The sequence below is a fragment of the Haliotis rufescens genome, unplaced genomic scaffold (assembly GCF_023055435.1).
Source record: "Haliotis rufescens isolate VD_foot unplaced genomic scaffold, xgHalRufe1.0.p SCAF_3, whole genome shotgun sequence".
In the NCBI taxonomy this organism is placed as follows: Eukaryota; Metazoa; Mollusca; class Gastropoda; order Lepetellida; family Haliotidae; genus Haliotis; species Haliotis rufescens.
The window spans coordinates 13,075,916-13,097,252 of record NW_025964001.1 but is presented as its reverse complement, the minus strand read 5'-3'; the positions used below and the strand labels follow the sequence as shown (position 1 = coordinate 13,097,252).

General features: G+C 40.0%; 4 protein-coding genes across 4 annotated transcripts in view; 2 read left to right on the top strand and 2 right to left on the bottom strand.

The window, feature by feature from the left end:
- LOC124134812 (threonine aspartase 1-like) overlaps window positions 1-7,363 on the bottom strand; it is an 86,243-nt gene extending 78,880 nt beyond the window's left edge. The window contains exons 1-3 of the mRNA XM_046499859.2: window positions 7,231-7,363; window positions 4,739-4,806; window positions 2,555-2,623 (exon numbers count right to left, since the gene is read on the bottom strand). Of these exons, the coding sequence (XP_046355815.2) occupies window positions 2,555-2,623; window positions 4,739-4,806; window positions 7,231-7,267 (174 nt within the window). The 5' untranslated portion in view covers window positions 7,268-7,363. The remainder of the gene's footprint in view (window positions 1-2,554; window positions 2,624-4,738; window positions 4,807-7,230) is intronic.
- Window positions 7,364-8,740: 1,377 nt separating this feature from the next.
- Window positions 8,741-10,135, top strand: LOC124134814 (phosphatidate cytidylyltransferase, mitochondrial-like). The gene has a single exon (XM_046499860.2). The coding sequence runs from the start codon at window positions 8,771-8,773 to the stop codon at window positions 9,827-9,829; it is 1,059 nt and encodes a 352-aa protein (XP_046355816.2). The 5' UTR covers window positions 8,741-8,770; the 3' UTR covers window positions 9,830-10,135.
- Window positions 10,136-13,120: 2,985 nt separating this feature from the next.
- LOC124134769 (actin-binding Rho-activating protein-like) lies at window positions 13,121-13,567 on the top strand. Its single transcript, XM_046499806.2, has one exon. It carries the CDS (start codon window positions 13,121-13,123, stop codon window positions 13,565-13,567), a length of 447 nt encoding a protein of 148 aa, XP_046355762.2.
- Window positions 13,568-15,850: 2,283 nt separating this feature from the next.
- On the bottom strand, window positions 15,851-20,747 carry LOC124134811 (cytochrome c oxidase assembly protein COX16 homolog, mitochondrial-like). The gene is made up of 4 exons (XM_046499857.2): window positions 20,421-20,747; window positions 19,613-19,687; window positions 18,268-18,348; window positions 15,851-16,087 (listed from the first exon to the last, which is right to left on the bottom strand). Exons 1-4 carry the CDS (start codon window positions 20,508-20,510, stop codon window positions 15,980-15,982), a joined length of 354 nt encoding a protein of 117 aa, XP_046355813.2. The 5' UTR covers window positions 20,511-20,747; the 3' UTR covers window positions 15,851-15,979.
- Window positions 20,748-21,337: the final 590 nt, after the last annotated feature.

The window sequence follows — 21,337 nt, the reverse complement described above, 5'->3', positions numbered from 1 at the left end:
GTACCCATCGTACTGTATCTGTACCACCATAGTGTATGTGCACCACCATAGTGTATGTGTACCACCATAGAGTATCTGTACCCACCATAGTGTATCTGTACCACAATAGTGTATCTGTACCCACCATAGGGTACCCTGACTTCGAATGGTGTGTCTGTACCCACCAAAGTGTATCTGTACCCACCGTTGTGTACCCTGACTTCACATAGTGTACCCTGACTTCAAAAGTGTACCCTGACTTCACACAGTGTACCCTGACTTCACATAGTGTACCCTGACTTCACACAGTGTACCCTGACTTCACATAATGTACCCTGACTTCACACAGTGTACCCTGACTTCATATAGTGTACCCTGACTTCACACAGTGTACCCTGACTTCACATAGTGTACCCTGACTTCATAGTGTACCCGACTTCACACAGTGTACCCTGACTTCTCATAGTGTACCCTGACTTCACACAGTGTACCCTGACTTCACACAGTGTACCCTGACTTCACACAGTGTACCCTGACTTCACACAGTGTACCCTGACTTCACATAGTGTACTCTGACTTCACACAGTGAACCCTGACTTCACACAGTGTACTCTGACTTCACACAATGTACCCTGACTTCACATAGTGTACTCTGACTTCACACAGTGTACCCTGACTTCACACAGTGTACCCTGACTTCACACAGTGTACCCTGACTTCACACAGTGTACCCTGACTTCACATAGTGTACTCTGACTTCACACAGTGAACCCTGACTTCACACAGTGTACTCTGACTTCACACAGTGTACCCTGACTTCACACAGTGTACTCTGACTTCACACAGTGTACCCTGACTTCACACAGTGTACTCTGACTTCACACAGTGTACCCTGACTTCACACAGTGTACCCTGACTTCACACAGTGTACCCTGACTTCACATAGTGTACTCTGACTTCACACAGTGTACTCTGACTTCACACAGTGTACCCTGACTTCACACAGTGTACTCTGACTTCACACAGTGTACCCTGACTTCACACAGTGTACCCTGACCTCACACAGTGTACCCTGACTTCACACAGTGTACCCTGACTTCACATAGTGTACCCTGACTTCACACAGTGTACCCTGACTTCACACAGTGTACCCTGACTTCACACAGTGTACCCTGACTTCACACAGTGTACTCTGACTTCACACAGTGTACCCTGACTTCACACAGTGTATCCTGACTTCACACAGTGTACTCTGACTTCACACAGTGTACCCTGACTTCACACAGTGTACCCTGACTTCACACAGTGTACCCTGACTTTACACAGTGTACCCTGACTTCACACAGTGTACCCTGACTTCACAGTGTACCCTGACTTCACACAGTGTACCCTGACTTCACACAGTGTACCCTGACTTCACACAGTGTACCCTGACTTCACATAGTGTACTCTGACTTCACACAGTGTACCCTGACTTCACACAGTGTATCCTGACTTCACACAGTGTACTCTGACTTCACACAGTGTACCCTGACTTCACACAGTGTACCCTGACTTCACACAGTGTACCCTGACTTTACACAGTGTACCCTGACTTCACACAGTGTACCCTGACTTCACAGTGTACCCTGACTTCACACAGTGTACCCTGACTTCACACAGTGTACCCTGACTTCACACAGTGTACCCTGACTTCACATAGTGTACTCTGACTTCACACAGTGTACTCTGACTTCACACAGTGTATCCTGACTTCACACAGTGTACTCTGACTTCACATAGTGTACTCTGACTTCACACAGTGTACCCTGACTTCACACAGTGTACCCTGACTTCACACAGTGTACCCTGACTTCACATAGTGTACTCTGACTTCACACAGTGTACCCTGACTTCACACAGTGTATCCTGACTTCACACAGTGTACTCTGACTTCACACAGTGTACCCTGACTTCACACAGTGTACCCTGACTTCACACAGTGTACCCTGACTTCACACAGTGTACCCTGACTTTACACAGTGTACCCTGACTTCACACAGTGTACCCTGACTTCACAGTGTACCCTGACTTCACACAGTGTACCCTGACTTCACACAGTGTACCCTGACTTCACACAGTGTACCCTGACTTCACATAGTGTACTCTGACTTCACACAGATATTTTTTAGCTACATCTACAAAACCGGGTATTTTTCTTCTTTAAATAGATGAGCCTGAATATTTCTTTTTTTTAAAAACACCTTGCAATAATGTAATATTTGTGGCAAATGAATTCTTTTTTTTTTCATGATTCTGAAGCAAAATGGATTTTTAAACAATTTTCGGGAACAATATATTTTTTTCAATAAAATCCAAGGCCCCCTCAGCCCCCAGAATATCAAATGGTTGCTCCCTAATCAGTCCCCAATACTACACACCATCCTTACTTCCTGGAGAAGACCTTGAGTTCAAATTTCAGAATAGGGCAAGAAAACGTAACAATAGCAAATGAGTTTCGCAACATTACTTACAAAAAGCTCTGTGGAACATGACATGAATTACAACCGTGAATGCCCATCAACTCCTGACTAACCTCCAACACTGACACGGCTTTGGTGACTGCTTCCACTGCATTCCCTTCCTTGTGAAGAATCTCCATTGCCTGGAACACACACCAGCATGCCGATATATTTTGTTTTGATGGCTGAATGTAAATATGCCAAATGATACATGTACTGATTGAAAAAAGGTTGCTTGCCCAGTTTCCAGTGGAGATTTTGTAAATTGAACAAACCAACTCTTGCAAATGATAATTAAATCACAGCCAAATGTTAAATGGTTTAACATCAATTACCATACTGATATTGAATATTTTTTTATGCCTCAGGCAAACCTAGATATTTGATGTAACATCCCATAAATATCACTGTAGTGCCGTGTTGGTCACAGCAAAGCTCAACACACCATTATGCAACATGCGTACTACTATCAGTGATAGCAGGATCACAAGGGGTACATGGGATTTTATGCTGACATGTTTTAATATGACATTGTAAAAGAATTAAAACAAATTCAAAATTGATAAAAAACAGCAATTCGATTGAGCTGAGGCTTACTTGTGCTATGTCACATGATTTCCATTGCCTCGGGAAAAGTGCGCGGCTTTTGGGCTTGAAGCGGGGTATAAGGGATTTATTCTGCCTCTCAGAAATCCATGTGCAGACAGAATTGTTCATGGTTAGCTAAAGGTGAGGTGAGGTGAAATTGGGTTTAACGTCGCGTCCAAGATTATTGCACTTATATAGCGACGTGCATGCACGTGTATGTGTGTGTGTGGCTGCTTGTACTAGTCCGGACTGATGCCGATTTATAGTGCTAGCTCACTGAGATACCATGCCGCAGTTTAACATGAATACCCCACTCAGACACAGTATACTGACTCCGAGCCGACCAGTCCTTGTTTTAGCCCCTTAATGCCGAGCGCCAGACAGGGTAACAACAAGTACAATCTTTTAACGTCTTTTTGTATGACGCGGCCCGGGATCGAACCCTGGACCTTCCGCTCTCCGGGCGGACGCTCTACCACAAGACCACGGAGGCGGTCCATGGTTAGCTAAAAGGGATTTATTCACCTGCCAAGAAATTTGTTTCCCTCCTAGGCGGGATACATAGTATTTTATTAAGGTCACATGGACCAATCAGATCTCTTCATTGTGACATGAGGTATGATAAACATTGTTGTATTGCCAAATCAAGAAAGTACTAAAAAAAAACCTAACTAAACCAAAAATACTACACCCATCCAAAAAAATCGACAGAATAATTACTTAACTACAAACAGGCCACACCAAACTAAATAATCACCGTAAAATAGCTAATCTACACACAACAGGAAACTGCCCACATTGCAAACAACAAGAAACACCAGAACACATTCTCATTCACTGTACACACAACCAAACACACCGAACAACACTACAGAACACCCTAAATCTTAAAACCGCACTTACACTAGAATCAATCCTAAATCCACAAACTAAATTAGAAAAATTCAAAGCCTTAGGCATATACCTAATTAAAACAGGACTAATTAGTCACATTAAAACCCCAAATAAAATATCAAAACCAAAACTACCTAATCTAACAACCACCCAACTCACACAGCTCCCTTAGTTCGTCATCCACCCACTCTTGGCATTCATTCCAAATCTCAAAATTTCAAAATTACTATATAAGCAACCCCTAAAGCCCCCCTCCTGGGGGGCACAAACTCACTTTTCCCCTTTTTTAGAAACACATTAAATGGCCTGGCCGGGCCCGTGTGCGACATACGCTTGCAGTCGGAAAGCGCACTCCAATATATGTAAGTAAGTAAGCAAGTAAGTAAGTAAGTAAGTAAGTTTGGAGTACATGTTGAAGCTTCATGCATTTTTCTAAATGCTAGCTTTGGCTACAGGAAGATTGCAGTCACATGTAGATTGCATAATTTATTTTTGGGGCAAAAGTTTCCATTCTGGACCAATCTTTGGAAAAAACTACAACTAACTAACCGGAAAAATATAGCAGTCATCTTGGTATAAGACAAAAAATAAATTAATATTAACAGCCTTCACAAAATATACTGGCTGATGAAAAACAAGGGTAGGGAATCTGAAATCGCAAAATCCACGGGAATGGAACCAGGGGTTAGTTTAGGTTAACCAAAACGCGAGCCCTGGAGACCAAGAGTATGATTCCCCTACGGCTGATGCAAGTACACAGCTGATAATATACCCACCTGTTTGCATGCATCCTTACACACCGATCTGTACTCTGTTTCTTTGTTTGTTGAATGATAGCCAGCACCTGGAATGAAAACACTGATGTTTGTTGACTGCCAGACAATCTAGGTCTGATGATACACCAACACAGCCAGCCCAGGGCTGTGAGCCCAGGTACCATCCATGCTAAACTCGAGCTGTGCTGAGGTAATTCTAGAATCATGTTGATATCGTAACGTTTGTTTGTTTGTTTGTTGTTTAACGCCCCACTCAGCAATATTACAGCTGTATATGATGGCGGTTTGTAAATAATCAATCCAGACAATCCAGTGATTGACATCATGAGCATCAATCTACGCAGTTGGGATACAACATGTACAATGACATGCGTCAACCAAGTCAGTGAGCCTGACCACCCGATCCTGTTAGTCGCCTCTTAAAACAAGCACAGTCTCCTTTTATGACAAGCATGGATCTTCACAGGGATAGCATAATGAATTTTACATGTAACACTTCTCTAAATAAACACATCACACATTACTTATTGCAGCAGGAAATTAACCATAGAAAGAGAGTCACAACTTGCACAATTACAAACAAGACTTGGGAGGTAGCTGTTGAGTTCATTCATTACAGGGGCGGTCGGGTAGCCTAGTGGTTAAAGCGTTCGCTCGTCGGGCCGAAGACCCAGGTTCGATTCCCAACATGGATACAATGTGTGAAGCCCATTTCTGGTGTCCCCCCGCCGTGATATTGCTGGAATATTGCTAAAAGCGGCGTAAAACAATACTCACTCACTCACTCATTCATTACAAAGAAATATTATTAACCACAGCACATATTCTTAACAATGTTAACATTTCCAATTTGTTTATAAAATGCATTATTTTTTTCAAGTTAAATGATATCATCTGTATCAATTTTCAGTTGAACTTTGTTGTGTCAAACCTGGGACCTGGGAACAAGTTGGAGTTATACAGTGAGTGAGTGAGTTGGGTTTAACGCCGCTTTTAACAGTATTCCAGTTATATCACGGCATGTCAGCTTAATGTGGGATAAAAGCCTGAAGTGATGTAGGTCTCAGATGTTTACCACTTTGGTGAAACCCACGAGCAAAGGTATGGTGCTGACAAACCTAGAAACATTATCGGAGCGAACCAGGATTCAAACCCACAATCATAGGTTTCTGGAGTGCCCAAGGGATGCAACTCTGCACAGTGAATCGCGGTGCCTTAGACAATCAACAAAGTGAATGTACGAAAACCAAACATCATGTTATGAGAGATTATTACCAGGTCTGGATGCAACACTACATTTCAGTGCTGCGGCTGATGGTCATGGAGGGGCTGAATATTATCGATCTCACTGTCCCCATCTCAATTGGCATGATTATTTAAGTAATATCTCGAACAATAGATTCACTAACATAATCTTAATCTGTTTTACCCATTTATCAATTTTCACGTGTCATCAGCACACACGTGAGAACACTTTAGTAACTTGCTAGTGATGTGTATACATACAGTAATCAGCTTGCACCACTGATGGTACAGGGTGACAATGTATTGACACAACTGATGCCTGCAACTAAATAACCGCCAACTGTGATGCTTATCAGACGAGGGACCCTACAATTTAATAATTACCCCAGACACAAGTAATGCCGAATGGGAACCTTTATCAGGTAATCTTAGTGGTGCTACCACTAATTATACCTGTAATAAATTCATTAAATGAGCATCAAGTGAATGACGACAAATACACAGGTGTAGGGTTATATCAGAAAACATGGATGACAACAAGGAAGTAATAATCGTATTATCCACGCAATCCGAAATCCGAAAATGCTTTCACAACAGGGATACTTTTTTTTATTATTAAACTATAACCATCAGGGGTATTTCCAAATAACGACATCCCATGAGATTTCGGCAGTCTTTTTGTCTGTTTATTTTGGCTAAAGAAATTAATGACATTCGCCCTTTGTTGAAATCTTCATAGATCACGGGTAACCAATCAATGTTCAAAAATGCGTATAACAAATATTGCCTCCAAGTTTATTTAGCTGTCCTTGAAGACGGTAGCTCAGTCTCTTGTCACGCTCAGAAGCCAGAGATTGGTGCCCCTTTAAGTGCATCACAATGATCAAATAAATTGGATCATTCGGACCATTTCTTCAGAGATGGGTTTTTGTCCCTTTTTGTCTTGTACCAAGACAGAATAACAGCATAATGATGGTACTTGAGATGGCTTGATGGATCTCCAAGCATCTTGCCATTCTTGGATTGATGGAACTTTAATTAGTGGCTGTATGGTAATGGTGGTTGCACCCTGGCTGTTAGTGTTACATCAGTCTCAAGTTAACATGAAAGATAGATAAATATGCCTGGCAATTGCTCATAAGTAAGTTTGCAAAATGAATTTCCCTTTGACTTTTTTTTTTCCAATGCCATTGTTTCACCTTCGGTGACAGATGAAAGCTTAAAGGTATGTGTTCGAAGTTACTTACCTGCGTGGACTGCAATGAACGATTTCTGTTTCTCCATTACCAATCTCCTATTTGAATATATCAGTCATAAAACACGCGATCAAGACCTAATCCTTTCATATTTTCCGCCGTGGACCCGGAAGTGGGAACATCGTTTTCGCTTAAGTCCAATACAAATATATAAAAGGGTGTTGACATGCACCAGTGTCGAGCATAACGGTTTTATCTTATATTTATTGCAGGAATAGTACATGCTGAAGTTGGTCAGAACGTTCTAGGAATGTGTAAATAGCACGTTCCACTTTTTCTATTGCTGTAAGAGGGGTGAAAGGTCAACTCGACCTGGCTGAGGACACATGTCTTGCACTGGTAGGAGACAGCTCTGACTCTGATGTCCGACCCTTGAACTGGTATGAAAGCTTTTTGTAATGAACTCGTTCACTGTGACTCACTGTGATTCTTGTCATAACCTCCCTTGTGTGCTAGAGGACTTGCAAAATACCACTGAGCAAAGCCATTTAATTGCAGATGATGAAATTACATATTGACAAAGTGGTTGATGATATGCGTTAGGGCTGGGACGGGTAACTCGGGTACTCGGGTACTCGGGTCGGGTAGGTCCTGAGTAGGACCCGGGTACCCACAGGACTTACCGGACCCGTGGTTAGTCGCGTGATATATTGTTTGATGACAAAAACTCACTATAGCTCATTGGTTACACCACAAATCGCTTATGTTCGCATTTATTTCTGACGATGCACACATTCCGTTTGACTGGTATATGTTTGAGTAAAGGTCAACTTCAGTGTATGGATCGTTTGATACATGAATCTCAATAGTTTTGGCCAGGGCTGCGATAAAACAATTCCCAATCAGACATTTTGTTCCCAACTCTTGAGACCTGCAGTTGAGTACCCGGGTAGGGCCGGGTAATAAAGTACCCGGGTAGTAAATTTGGACTCGTCCCAGCCCTAATATGCGTGCATTAATTATTTCGTGGCTGTCGGTAGGAATATCAGTATCAAGAATAGCAAGGTAAATGTCAAAGTCGCTAAATAATAATGTAACTTTATTTTGTGTTTATACTAGTTCCCATGTACAGTGATAAAGATGATTGCTCTCATGCAGTGACTTCATCATGTTTCAGAGTACACCAATGAGACGTTCATTGACAGTAATCTGCGGACCTGTTCGTTGAGCTTGCAATGCCTCGCCACAGCAAGCTACAGCTTCAAGTACTCAGTCTTTACCGCCACTTCCTCAGAGAGGCAAAGGATAAACCAGGACTCCGGTCATACGTTCAGGAACAGTTCAAGAAAGGTGCTCAAATGCAAAAGACTGACATCATTCAAATAGAATATGCAATGAGAAAAGCCCAAAAGCAGCTTGACATGTTAAGGACAACATCAGTTTCTGGTGTGGGCGTGTTTGAAAAAGAAGAAGAAAAACCCCAGAAATAAGTAGTTGTGTCAATTTTAGAATTTTATGAAGACAGTATAATTGAAGTTACAGATCACATTGCTGTTGAGACTTGTGTTTAGCCAGGCTAATCTGCTGCACCATGTTTTTAAAATTTAAAATGGGACTCGTGTCCCAGATCATAGTGAAACGGATGTGCTCTTCTTTGGTTGAAAAGAGCCTTGTGTCATCACTTTATCAGAGAGTTCTCTCCACCTTTCCTGACGATATTCAGATGGCGCTAGCTTATGGCTCAGGTGTCTATCAACAAGAAGGACATGTAGACATGTCAAAGAACATGTTGGATTTCATTTTCGTTGTGGACGATCCCTTGTTATGGCATAGACAGAATATAAGAATGAATCCAAAGCATTATTCCTTCCTCAAGTTCTTTGGACCAAAACATGTCACAAGAGTACAGGATAAATTTAGTGCTGGTATTTATTTCAATACTCTTGTTCCCTTTGAAGAAAGACTGATCAAATATGGTGTTATCAGCACTGATCGTCTCATAACTGATCTCCTTGACTGGGATACACTGTATGTCAGTGGACGCCTCCATAAACCAGTCAAGCTTCTCATAATACCCCAAAGCACAAATCTGCTCTCAGCGATGCAAATCAATCTTCAGAGTGCTGTTCACGCAGCACTTCTCATGCTCCCAGAATTCTTTACGGAGGAAGATCTTTATGTTGCCATCACTGGACTTTCCTATAAGGGAGATTTTCGCATGACCCTTGGAGAAGACAAGAAGAAAATAATGAACATAGTGAAACCAAACATTGAATATTTCCGGAGGTTGTACGAGACTATTCTTGACAACGAAGAACACATCTACTGGCACAAATCTAAAGGCAATTTTGAACAATACCCAAACTACATCTCCCAATACCATCATCTCAGCCTGCTTCCGAAGAATGTTCAGGCTCATCTTGTAGAAATGAGATCACATGGAGGCAGCTCACCAGACCTGGAGGAGGTGTTGAGGGTCTTCGCTCACGACAGATACTGTGATGAGCACGTGGGGAAGATAATTTCCAATATTGTGTGGTGGTCAAGTGTGTTTCAGAGTGTCAAGAGTGTGTTTACGGCTGGACTCATGAAATCGTTCCGATATAGCGGCAAGAAACTGAGGAAAATGTTCAAGAGTCAGTCAAAATAGCGTTGTCTTGAAGACAACTGTACATAGGCCTCAATGAATGTGTGAATTAGTGAAAGCATTCTGACATTATTCACATAGATTGCATCATTGCAAACATAAGGAAGAGGTACTCTCCAGTATTTGTTGGATGCCGATATTTGTGCGCCATGCAACAAGGAACTCATGTATTGATACAGAACCAGACATATATCATGTACCGTATTCAACGTAATAAGCGCCCAGGGCGCTCTCAAAATTAGGAATAGGGGGCTCTTACTAGAATATTATTTTGAGTTGAAAGATCATAAATTTCGTGGTTTATGCTGACAGCCTGAAATGTTTATATACGACAGATATATTTTCCAGAATTTAATTTCCCATAATTATGGGTGCATATAACATACGAGTGCGTATTATACACAAATAAATAAGTCTTGTGTACATTAATCAATTGGAAGGGATGCTAAATGAGATTGTTCACTAGCCAATATATTAACAAATATCGCCGTGGGCGCTTATTAGAGCAGGACGCTTCTTACGTCGAATACGGTATATTGAATTGTCTAAATACAATTTTCTGTTTTGTACCTCAATCAGTTGGTAGCATGGTTAGTTATTTTATTAAAGTTCACTCAATTGATAATTTGATATGGCACATATATATATATCATAAAAACATATTGGAATTTAGAAAACTATTTCAATGTTTTCAAACATTGGTTGTGGAAATATTTATATGGACTTATTCACATTTTTGCATGCCATTCAAATTCTTCTTTCTTCAACATGCAAAAAAGCTGAAAATGTTATGGTATTATCATCATCATCAATGCAGCACGTTTGGATGTATCCTGTATACAACCTATCCTCTATTTTCATTTTATGGATGCTAGAAAATCCTCAGTGAATGGTAGTTTTGTTTATGCTCAAATACTGTTCCTGATGAAAGCCTTCTACAGTTCAGCATTACTGTGAGACAGATGAGGATGTATCAAGAGACCTCGACTACCTGCATCTCATGCATTTGTATCTTTGTTGAAAGTTTGTTGTTGATTTGATATGAATAAAGTATGAATACATTGATGATTTATTGTTTGTTTATTCCCATCTCTTTTGTTGCACAGATTATAAGGACAGTTAAATATTAGGGTAAAAGGAGGCAAAAAATGAAGAGATGGTTGAATGAATTCTGCATATTACAATGTATTAGGTCATATAAAATATTTTTACGATTTTCAATCCCACCTGCTGCAATACCAAACAGACCCGTGAAGATTCCGGGGTAGAATAGGTCTTCAGCAACCCATGCTTGCCGTAAAAGGCGACTATGCTTGTCGTAAAAGGCGACTAACAGGATCGGGTGGTCAGGCTCGCTGACTTGGTTGATACATGTCAACGATCCCAATTGCGTGGATCAATGCTCATGATGTCAATCACTGGATTGTCTGGTCCAGACTCGATTATTTACAGACCGCCGTCATATAGCTGGAATATTGCTGAGTGTGGCGTTAAACAACAAACCAACCAACCAACCAACACTACCAAACACCCCAGGTCACATCATCAATATTGTCCCAAGTATCTACAGATCAGTGTGCGAAATAGCTGCCTGTCCACTAGCCCGTGGCTAGCAAGATTTTGGTCAGGCTTACGGGTCTGATATTTTTATGGGGATTTATTATGCACACCTCAGCTGATTAAAATAGAAAAAAGGTTCTCCCATTCCTGTAGATCAACTATCAAAAATGAAAAACAATAAAAAGTAAAATCTGTAATGAATCGATTTTGTGACTTTAGAGTTATCACACTTGTTTGAGTTATTGTTGTCACTTTGACACTGTGTATAACAAACGTGTTTGGATTGGTTGTAATTTGTAGATTAACCAATCACAAGCTATGTTACTGAACAAACTTTCCTGACACATATCAAAAGTTGTGGGGACGAATAATAAACTGGTGCATTTTTAAGCTGGTGCAATTTGAACCAGCTCGTCACTTTAAAGGCTAGCTTGCCCACTAGACCAGCAATATTTTGAGAGTTATTTCATACACTGCGACAGATGAAGAAAATTAACTTCATGAAAGGCAAAACATGTACATTATGTATGTAATCCTTCTAAACATTCATGCTCCATGTGAATCACATCTGCACAGAACACTTTGTATAAAGAAAACATTGGAAATCTAAAAATTTATTGTGGCATTAGGCATGGTAAGACACTTGACTTTTTTTCATATTTTTTCCATTTGAAGGGGGGGCACCAGTGGCCCAGTCGTCTAAGGCGCCGCGATTCGCTGTGCAGAGTTGTGTCCCTTGGGCATGCTAGAAACCTATGATTGTGGGTTCGAATCCTGGTTCGCCCTGATTATGTTTCTAGGTTTGTCAGCACCATACCTGTGCTCGTGGGTTTCACCAAAGTGGTAAAAGTCTGAGACCTGCATCACTTCGGGCTTTCCTCCCACATTAAGCTGATATGCCGTGATATAACAGGAATACTGTTAAAAGCGGCGTTAAACCAAACTCACTCACTCCATTTGAAGGTAGTGTTTTAATGGAATGTATATCCTTTATTTTTTTTAAAATGTGGCTAGTGTCAGCATTATCAGGAGAGCTAATATATTTTCAGCAAAACAATTGTGGTTGAATCCCTTTTCAAAACAAAAATTTAAATCACAGTAATCAATTGTTTAAATTTTTTCTGTGTATAGGATGATTAACTTATTCAGTGAACTTTAATATTCAGCGCGATTATTAAGTCTAACCTCACAAATGCCAAGTAATGACCAAAGCATTGGAGACCTAATAGCAATGAACTGCAATCAAAGGGAAGTAATCAATAATAAATTGTCTCCCTTGATGAAGGGATGCAACTCCTGTTGACTGAGAAACTCTCCATCACAATGCCACACTAGACATCAGTTTTGGTGGCAAATACTGGCAAATTATCCAGAAGTGTCTGGATTTGGACAAACCAGGTTAGCAATGAACTGTTTTGTTACACCCCAATGTGAATTTCTCAGAGGACCATTATGGGTTGGAAAGGTGAAACTTGTGTTAGATGTTTCCAGCATTTAAACCAGAGTTTATAAGAGTTCTTTTAGCAAAATTACAGCAATCATGACATACCAGCTGAGATTAAATAAGACCAATCCTAATGCAAAGAGGGATCATGATTTTGATGAAATTGGATTAAAGATGTGAATATATTCTCTGAATAAACTGGCAAATTTTCCCCAAAGATATTGTCTTGGCATGTCATTATTTAATACTTTTATAGGTGGCTGACAGCAGAGACCCGCCCATCATTTACCATGGCATCAAAAAGAATGACAGGAAAGATTGCCTTGTGGCAAAAACGTACAGATGAGCACCAGGAGAAACAGATGATAAACCCCTTCTCAGAATGGGAGGGTGCATCCCATCGATCAGCCCTCAGCAAAGATGATGTGAACTATGGTGTACCCGTCGCAGGGTCGTCTACAGAGAGGAGAGGTCGTCAGGCTGGGAATCTGATCAGCGGAGAGATAGTGGAGCTGTGTCATGTGATTGCTGAGATTGGCTGCAGACAAGATGATGGAACATATATAATTACTTTTGGGCCATTATTTGAAGCTTACACTAGAATCTCCAATAAACTTGTGGGTATGTTGATGCGTGCTCGTAAACAACATCTGATTCAATTTGAAGGTGAGATGCTGTTTCAAAGGCGAGATGATGATGTGCCGATTACTCTGCTGAGGATTCCAGACGAAAACTGAGACATTTTGTGTATTTTGCATGTGACCCTGTTCCTGATTTCTTTGTTATGCCTTGGACATTTGGTGATGATAAACTTATGCTCTAGAGTTTCACCAAAGTGGTAAGCATCTGAGACCTGCATCTCTTCGGGCTTTCCTCCTTCATTAGGCTGACACGCTGTGTTATAACTGGAATAGAGTGTGTTAAAGACAACTCACTCACTACAGGGTTAGTATGATTGGGATAGTGCCCATTTCTAATCTAGGTCTTGATCTTATAATTTGTAATATAAAACAGAGACATTGTCTCCGTCTAAATTGGGTAATCATTAACTGTTAGAATGAACACATGATAAAATTTGAGATTACAAACCACCAAAGTCATTACTGATTTGAATCAGCTTGAAAGTACTGCCAATTAACTTAAGCCCAAAGAACTTTAGAACCCAATTCATTGGAAATTACCGTACATTATGTCCGTAAACGAGTGTTTAAGTGTTTTATTTTAATGTGAAAGGAATGTTGAGTAGGTGTTATTAGTGAACTAGTTAAAAAATAAAGCACTTATACTCTATATTGAGAAATATAGGTTGTTAAACATTTTTCCAGAAAGTGTTTGTTGACTTATTTTAGGCCCTTTATTTATCAGATTTCACGGTAGTATGATTTTTATATTCTTTGTATCAAGCAAGGTCAATAATGCTGGGTTTACCATCTTCTTTTCATCCACTTGTTTCGGACTTTGATGTTTGTCTTCACTTCCGTAGTTGAATCCCCAGATAAGGTTTTTAGTTGTTTCTGCTTTGTCCCCTTGAATGTGGGATCTTCCTGATGTTTGGAGAGCAGTCAAAGTGCAGTCAAGTGCCATCAAATGTGTGAATGCAAATGCAAAAAAAGACTTCCATCATCAGTGAGGTCACATTAGAATAACCTCATCTACACTAGGGTGGCTTACTTGGTGCTTACAGCAGAGCTGTGTCCTATATTTCTAATGCCATGTGTCCTGATGCATAAACATAGTTTATGTACATAAAATAATTGAAGGCAACATCACTTATTAACAATACAAACATTTAAGAGTTCTTTTCTTGTCACAAAGGTAAACATACTATTTATTTTTGTGAGTGAGTGAGTATGGCTTAACGCCGCTTTTAGCTATTCCAGCAATATCACGGCAAGGGACACCAGAAATGTACCCATGTCGGGAATCGAACCCGGGTCTTCAGCGTGACGAGTGAACGCCTTAACCACTAGGCTACCCGACCGCGCCCTATTTATTTGAAGGTTTGAGACCTATTTGGATATTTGATACCTCTAAAATATACATAAATAGAGGTATCAAATCCTCAAACTACAAAACATTAAGTTTATCTCCTTTTTACAAAATACAATGTAAATCCTATATATTTTGAAGAATGCATGTTATTTATATAAGATGGCTGTGTTTGCTGGTTTGTTTTTGACAGCTTTACAATACCCAAGATTTGTGTGTTGACTTGCATGTCATCACCCTTTTGTGACAAAACGAAGTGCAATATATATTTTAAGTGAAGTTATATATTGAAAATAAACAAAGATGAACATTGTACACCGATTTTGTTGTCTCTTCTAAAGCTGGGACAGGTACTGAGTAGGACCCGGTTACGCACAGGAGTACCCGACCCGTTGTTAGTCACATGCTATATTGTTTAATGACAATAACAATAAACTCCATGGTTACACTACAAGTCGCTAATGTCTGCATCCCTTCTGACTTTTAAAGATTAAAGCCTCAGTCAACTTCAGTGTATGCATGATCAGTTCGTTTTATATATGTGTATGTAAATGTTTTTAGCCTGGGCATAGTTAAGACAATTTCCAATCGTACATTTTTTGTACCAAACTCTTGAGACCTGGAGCAGCTACCTAGGTAGGGTTGGCTTTTAGGAGTTAGATACCCGGGTAGTTCATGTGTAACATCCCATCCCTAGTCTGCACAGCTGGAGACCATATACAGACGGTTCATGGTCTCTGATGTAAATGAATTGGCTCAACTTGAATCTTGTTCGTTTCATCTCAGTTCTTAGGCCCTGATGCATCAGTAAATCTGCCTCCATGAAAGCATTTTGTCGCCAACATAAAGAAAAGGAACATTTCTAACCAAGAAAACGTCAAGGCTGCTAATATGAATCTGCCCATATGACTCCTTTTGAAAGACCTTGCCCATGCATCCTCGGAACCACTTGTTTCCAATTATTATTTTTTTTACCTAATACATGCGTCATGAAGTATCGGAAGATTCATCAAGTGAAGGTGACATCAGTGTATGAGCAATATACACACACAAAGGAATCTCCTTTATTGATTTCTTGGTAGTTACATGACCTATAACAAAATTACATCACACACCATTCGTTTCAAATCACTTCACAATGTCAGTTATGTCCCCTTGAATTAGTTAACTTTGTTCTGTCTTTGAAGATCTTGAACTGTCTTGGAATCTTCCCATGGACGTGGACCACGGACATTCTGCCAGTTGTCCAAGTCATCCCTCTGCAGTTTCTGTTAACAAAAATTAAAAAAACAGTGCCAAAACGCTGTGTATATTCAAAGTGAGCCGAATGTTATACATGTAATATACCACTCAAAACAAGTTAAAGAACACACAAATCTTTCATATTGCCATAGTTAAACTGTCAAAGCTGGTGGGTACTGCAACACGCAACCTGCCAATTAGGAGTGCTCTCTAACTTGTTTTCAGTAGTTTATGAAGTGAAATCTTAAGCCGTTAAGTAACATAACTGTGGCTGTGTGGTATGGTTGATGTGAGAGGACATAATTATCTCAGTATAATATTATCCTTTTTATTATATGGTAACAAAGATTCATATGAAGGCTCAACATATTTGGTAAAGCAGTTTAGGAGATGTGATATATTCTAATTTTTCCGTAGATTGTCCACAATTGCCATGTGAAGATTGTTGTGTGATCATTATCGTTTACACACAGGTTTCAGCCTGATCACACTAATTTTTATATTAATAATAATGTCACCACTTTTGGTTTAGAGCCCCTTTTGACTTTAGTGTGAGCCTTTTGACTTTAGTGTGTGCCTTTTGACTTTAGTGTGCGCCTTTTGACTTTAGTGTGTGCCTTTTGACTTTAGTGTGTGCCTTTTGACTTTGGTGTGTCCCTTTTGACTTTAGTGTGCGCCTTTTGACTTTAGTGTGCGCCTTTTGACTTTAGTGTGCCCCTTTTGACTTTGGTGTGTCCCTTTTGACTTTAGTGTGCCCCTTTTGACTTTAGTGTGCGCCTTTTGACTTTAGTGTGCCCCTTTTGACTTTAGTGTGCGCCTTTTGACTTTAGTGTGCCCCTTTTGACTTTAGTGTGTGCCTTTTGACTTGAGTGTGCCCCTTTTGACTTTAGTGTGCCCCTTTTGACTTTAGTGTGCGCCTTTTGACTTTAGTGTGCCCCTTTTGACTTTAGTGTGCCCCTTTTGACTTGAGTGTGCCCCTTTTGACTTTAGTGTGCCCCTTTTGACTTTAGTGTGCGCCTTTTGACTTTAGTGTGCCCCTTTTGACTTTAGTGTGCCCCTTTTGACTTTAGTGTGCGCCTTTTGACTTTAGTGTGCCCCTTTTGACTTTAGTGTGCGCCTTTTGACTTTAGTGTGCCCCTTTTGACTTTAGTGTGCGCCTTTTGACTTTAGTGTGCGCCTTTTGACTTTAATGTGCCCCTTTTGACTTTAGTGTGCACCTTTTGACTTTAGTGTGCCCCTTTTGACTTTAGTGTGTGCCTTTTTGACTTTAGTGTGCGCCTTTTGACTTTAGTGTGCGCCTTTTGACTTTAATGTGCCCCTTTTGACTTTAGTGTGCACCTTTTGACTTTAGTGTGCCCCTTTTGACTTTAGTGTGCCCCTTTTGACTTTAGTGTGCCCCTTTTGACTTAAGTGTGCGCCTTTTGACTTTAGTGTGCGCCTTTTGACTTTAGTGTGCCCCTTTTGACTTTAGTGTGCGCCTTTTGACTTTAGTGTGCCCCTTTTGACTTTAGTGTGTGCCTTTTTGACTTTAGTGTGCGCCTTTTGACTTTAGTGTGCGCCTTTTGACTTTAATATGCCCCTTTTGACTTTAGTGTGCGCCTTTTGACTTTAGTGTGCCCCTTTTGACTTTAGTGTGCGCCTTTTGACTTTAGTGTGCGCCTTTTGACTTTAGTGTGCGCCTTTTGACTTTAATATGCCCCTTTTGACTTTAGTGTGCGCCTTTTGACTTTAGTGTGCTCCTTTTGACTTTAGTGTGCGCCTTTTGACTTTAGTGTGCGCCTTTTGACTTTAGTGTGTCCCTTTTGACTTTAGTGTGCCCTTTTGACTTAAGTGTGCCCCTTTTGACTTAAGTGTGCCCCTTTTGACTTTAGTGTGCCCCTTTTGACTTTAGTGTGTCCCTTTTGACTTTAGTGTGTGCCTTTTGACTTTAGTGTGCGCCTTTTGACTTTAGTGAGCTCCTTTTGACTTTAGTGTGCCCCTTTTGACTTTAGTGTGCCACTGTTGACTTGAGTGTGCCCCTTTTGACTTTAGTGTGCCCCTTTTGACTTTAGTGTGCCCCTTTTGACTTTAGTGTGCGCCTTTTGACTTTAGTGTGCCCCTTTTGACTTTAGTGTACACTTTTTTACTTTTTTGTGTTGGCGTTTTGACCAATGTGTTTGTGGTCCTTTTGATGTGTGGCTCTTTTGACTATAACCCTCATATTTACCTCATAAGCTTTTTCAATGGCTTCTGTGCCTTTTGTTTCCTTCAAATTTAAACCATGTTTTGCAGCTTCCTCTTCTGTTAGCTGAAAAACAGACCATTGTAAATGTGTATGGATGGTAATTGTAAGCTTTCAGATCATACTAATTGCCTTGAACAGGTCACAATGCAAGGGTAAATACACATTTATTATTGTCAGTATAGAATGCTTACAGTATACAGTAGAAACATTTCAGTGCTTGAAATAGCTGAAACTACTCGAAGTTGCCTTGTAAATCTGTCTAGCTTTCAGTATCATTTATTTAGTCGAACATTTCCATCTACATTAATATCTTTATTAATATTTATCCCATTTTGAAATAATGGAATATATTTGTATGTTCAAATAGATAGGAGTTCAACAAAGAAGAGAAAGCCTGGGCTGCATTAACAGATCAGTCTGAGTGCCATGCATTAAAGACAGACTATGCTCCATGGTCAGGCCAGCTCTAGACTTTGTTGCTATTGTTGCCATTGTTCAACAGAGGCATCTCTATGTAATTAGGATCCTCAATAAGAGTTAGATGGACATACATTCCAAAATTTGCATTAGAAGACAAAGTGTTGTTTGAACGACTAGAATCAAACTTGCGAGGACTGTCAGTTGGCTTGAGCCAAGTGCCTCTTACAACTAACTACAGTAAACTACGGTTATAACGAACACGCTTATAACGAACTGACGGATATAACGAACTAACTTTTTAGTCCCGACTATTTGCTGTAGTTATGCTGTATATATGCTTATAACGAACTACGGTTATAACGAACTAAAAATAGTAGTCCCTTTGAGTTCGTTATAACCGTAGTTTACTGTATATGATACTTTCGTGAGAAGATTGCCTTGTGGAACAAAACCTAGCTACAAACTCAATTTAGGTTAGTTATCTGTACTGCAAGGTGAGTGAGTGAGTTTGGTTTTACGCCACATTTAGCAATACTTCTGCAATATCACTGTGGGATGACACCAGAAATGATCTTCACACATTGTACCCATGTACCCATGTGGGGAGTTGAAGCAAAACCTTCAGCTAGACGAGTAGCACTTTAACCACAAGGCTACCCCACTGACCCTGGACTGCAAAGTAGTAGTACTAGTTTGCTACTTGACTGACTCCAAGCTGACCAGTCCTTGTTTTAGCCCCTTAATACCGTGCGCCAGACAGGGTAACAACAAGTACCATTTTTTAACGTCTTCTGGTATGACCCGGCTGGGGATCGAACCCCGGACCTTCTGCTCTCCAGGTGGACGCTCTACCACTAGACCACGGAGGCGGTCGAAATAACTATGAAAGAAATTACATGTACAATACCTTTTTCCCCTTTCGGAATTGATATCTAATCACTGTGAACTTTTCCAACCCAAATGATCCGCCAACGATGAGTAGCTAAAAAAAGTAAAAACTTTAAGTTAGTCTTAACCAATCAATCATGTATTATATCTGCTTTTACTTAAAGCCATAGACCCATAGTTTTTACATTGTATGTATATGATTATGGTTGACACATGACATACTTTTCATATTCTAGATAAATCGTGTTGTACCATATATCCTCAATTAAACACCCAGAATAATATCTTTTTCAGACACTACATGGCATTTAATCAAAGCCACAGTTTAACCGAGGAAATGGGGTATGTAGTGTTTGTCTGTGGACATCAATGTTACAATTTACACGAATTGGGGTTTACAAAGAAATACTGTTTGATATATTTAAAACAGATGGCATGGGCGGATACAGAGGGGGGGGGGGGGGGGGGGTTGTGTGTGTGTGCACCCCCTTTTTATTTCGAAAAAAATCTTTATTTCTGTATAAATTACCACCAAAGACAATAAATAGATCTTAATCGTGCACCAACCCACCCCCCACCCCTTTTTAAAAAAGCTGTATCCGCCCATGGATAGTATCACATTTAAAGTTAAACTCATACAAAATACATGTCTATATTGACTGGTGTTGCAACTACATGTATATTGATAATGTTAACTAAAATAAACAATTTTACCAAATACTTGAGAATCATCTACAGTTGTAACTGCATGTTAACCTTGGACATATATGTTATTTTTTCCTTGGTTTATTACGGTGTATTATTGTACTATATCTGTAACATCATACCAGAAACGGAGCACCAAGTCTGATGAAACGACGTCTCGAAGCATTTCTCAGCCTCTGAAAGACATTAGTTGCCGACATAGTTCTGGACATCTGACACAGGAGATCTTGTTGGAAACATTGAAAATGCACTGAATATACTCTGTCCTCTCTTTTAATGAAACATCGGTTGTGATATATGCGCTTAATATACAGATCTATTCGTCCAAGATGTAGTTATTTTGATCCTCGTGATGGAAAGTGAGTTACAGACGAATGATACACATAACCGTAATAAACATTGACATTGGAGAAACGGTAAACAGGTGCTCGCGTGCGTGCCAGTTGGGAGTTACCTGCCCTTGACTTCAACAAAGAGGTTCAATCTGGGTTCGTCAAATTGTGTCTGACGGCTTTTCGCTTAAAAAGGACACATAAAGAAACCGTTTCATTCATTGACGTGGCAGCATGTCGACAGATGTTAAACTGTGACAATGATCTGATAAACATCAAACAGTCACATATATTTCAACATGATTTTACATTTTATTTACGCAACCACATAATCGCGTATTTCTCAGGTTATAGTACCTGAGTTTATATGCACAATTATTTGTCACTTGACACATTACTCAACATCGTCACAGCTATAAAAAGGTTTTAGAAAGATCTCAGAACCTCAGATGTTATTGGTAACATGAAAGCACCATCATGCTCTGACATCTGTCAACAACTAATAATATACTCACACGCAGAAGAAACGCAAGTCAAAGTTTCAGTGTACATGTTATTTATTTTCAACAGTAAAGACAAGAAATACTAATAGGGCAAGATTGAAATTTTTTTGACTGAAGACAGTTTAATTGATTGAAAGGCAGATGACATAATTGTGTTTTTCAAATGTTAAGGGCTTACACAGTTTCGGGTCAATACCCAAAGTG